Raw genomic sequence first — 767 nt, forward strand, 5'->3', positions numbered from 1 at the left:
TTCCAAGAGGTTGAAGAACCCCACGACCTTTCAGACACTTTCTTGCTGCTTTAGCTCTAAACTACTAGAGTGAGACAGTAATTGTCCCTTTGGCTCTCTGTCGATGGAGCTTCACCTAATGCTTTGGACTGTCTTAGTCACCTTTTGCTGTGTAACAAAGTATCCTCCACATTAGTGGCTTAATGTAACAGGCATGTATTCACGTGTCTATGGGGCAGGAATCTAGAGACAATTTACCTGGGTCAGGGACTCTTCTGTGAATCTGCAGTCATAAGAATATATATTGGCTTCCCTGGTGGCTCAGTGTAAAGAACTCTCCTGTCAATGCAGGAGATGTAGGTTTGATCCCTGGGTCAGGAAGATCTTCTGGAGAAGGAAATGGCAACCCACTCCAGTATTCTTGCCTGGAGAATTCCGTGGACAGAGAAGCCTGTTGGGCCACAGTCCACAGGGTCACAGTGAGTCAGACACGACTGAGTGACTGAGCACATAGGTGAGCCAGGTTAACTTTTAAAAGAATCGTGGACTCATGGCTGAGCCCTACAGAACTGTTACATTGCACTCCTTACTCTGCCCATTTCCCTTCCTCCAGGGGTGGCCGGTGAACCTCATCACTGCAGATCGTGTGTCTCCACTCCACGAAGCCTGTCTTGGAGGTCATCCCTCCTGTGTAAAAATATTACTGAGACATGGAGCTAATGTAAGTACAACTCAAACCACATCTTAGATGCCACTACTGAAAAATAGCTATTTCTATCCCTTCTAAA

At 46.4% G+C, this 767-nt stretch overlaps 1 protein-coding gene across 1 annotated transcript in view; it reads left to right on the forward strand.

Annotated features, from left to right (window-relative positions):
* The window catches only part of ASB9 (ankyrin repeat and SOCS box containing 9), a 23545-nt gene that overhangs the window by 17249 nt on the left and 5529 nt on the right, over window positions 1-767 (forward strand). Inside the window, exon 3 of the mRNA XM_010833307.1 lies at window positions 593-700. Within this exon, the coding sequence (XP_010831609.1) occupies window positions 593-700 (108 nt within the window). The remainder of the gene's footprint in view (window positions 1-592; window positions 701-767) is intronic.

The sequence above is a fragment of the Bison bison genome, unplaced genomic scaffold, assembly GCF_000754665.1.
Source record: "Bison bison bison isolate TAMUID 2011002044 unplaced genomic scaffold, Bison_UMD1.0 scf7180017463957, whole genome shotgun sequence".
Classification (NCBI taxonomy): Eukaryota; Metazoa; Chordata; class Mammalia; order Artiodactyla; family Bovidae; genus Bison; species Bison bison.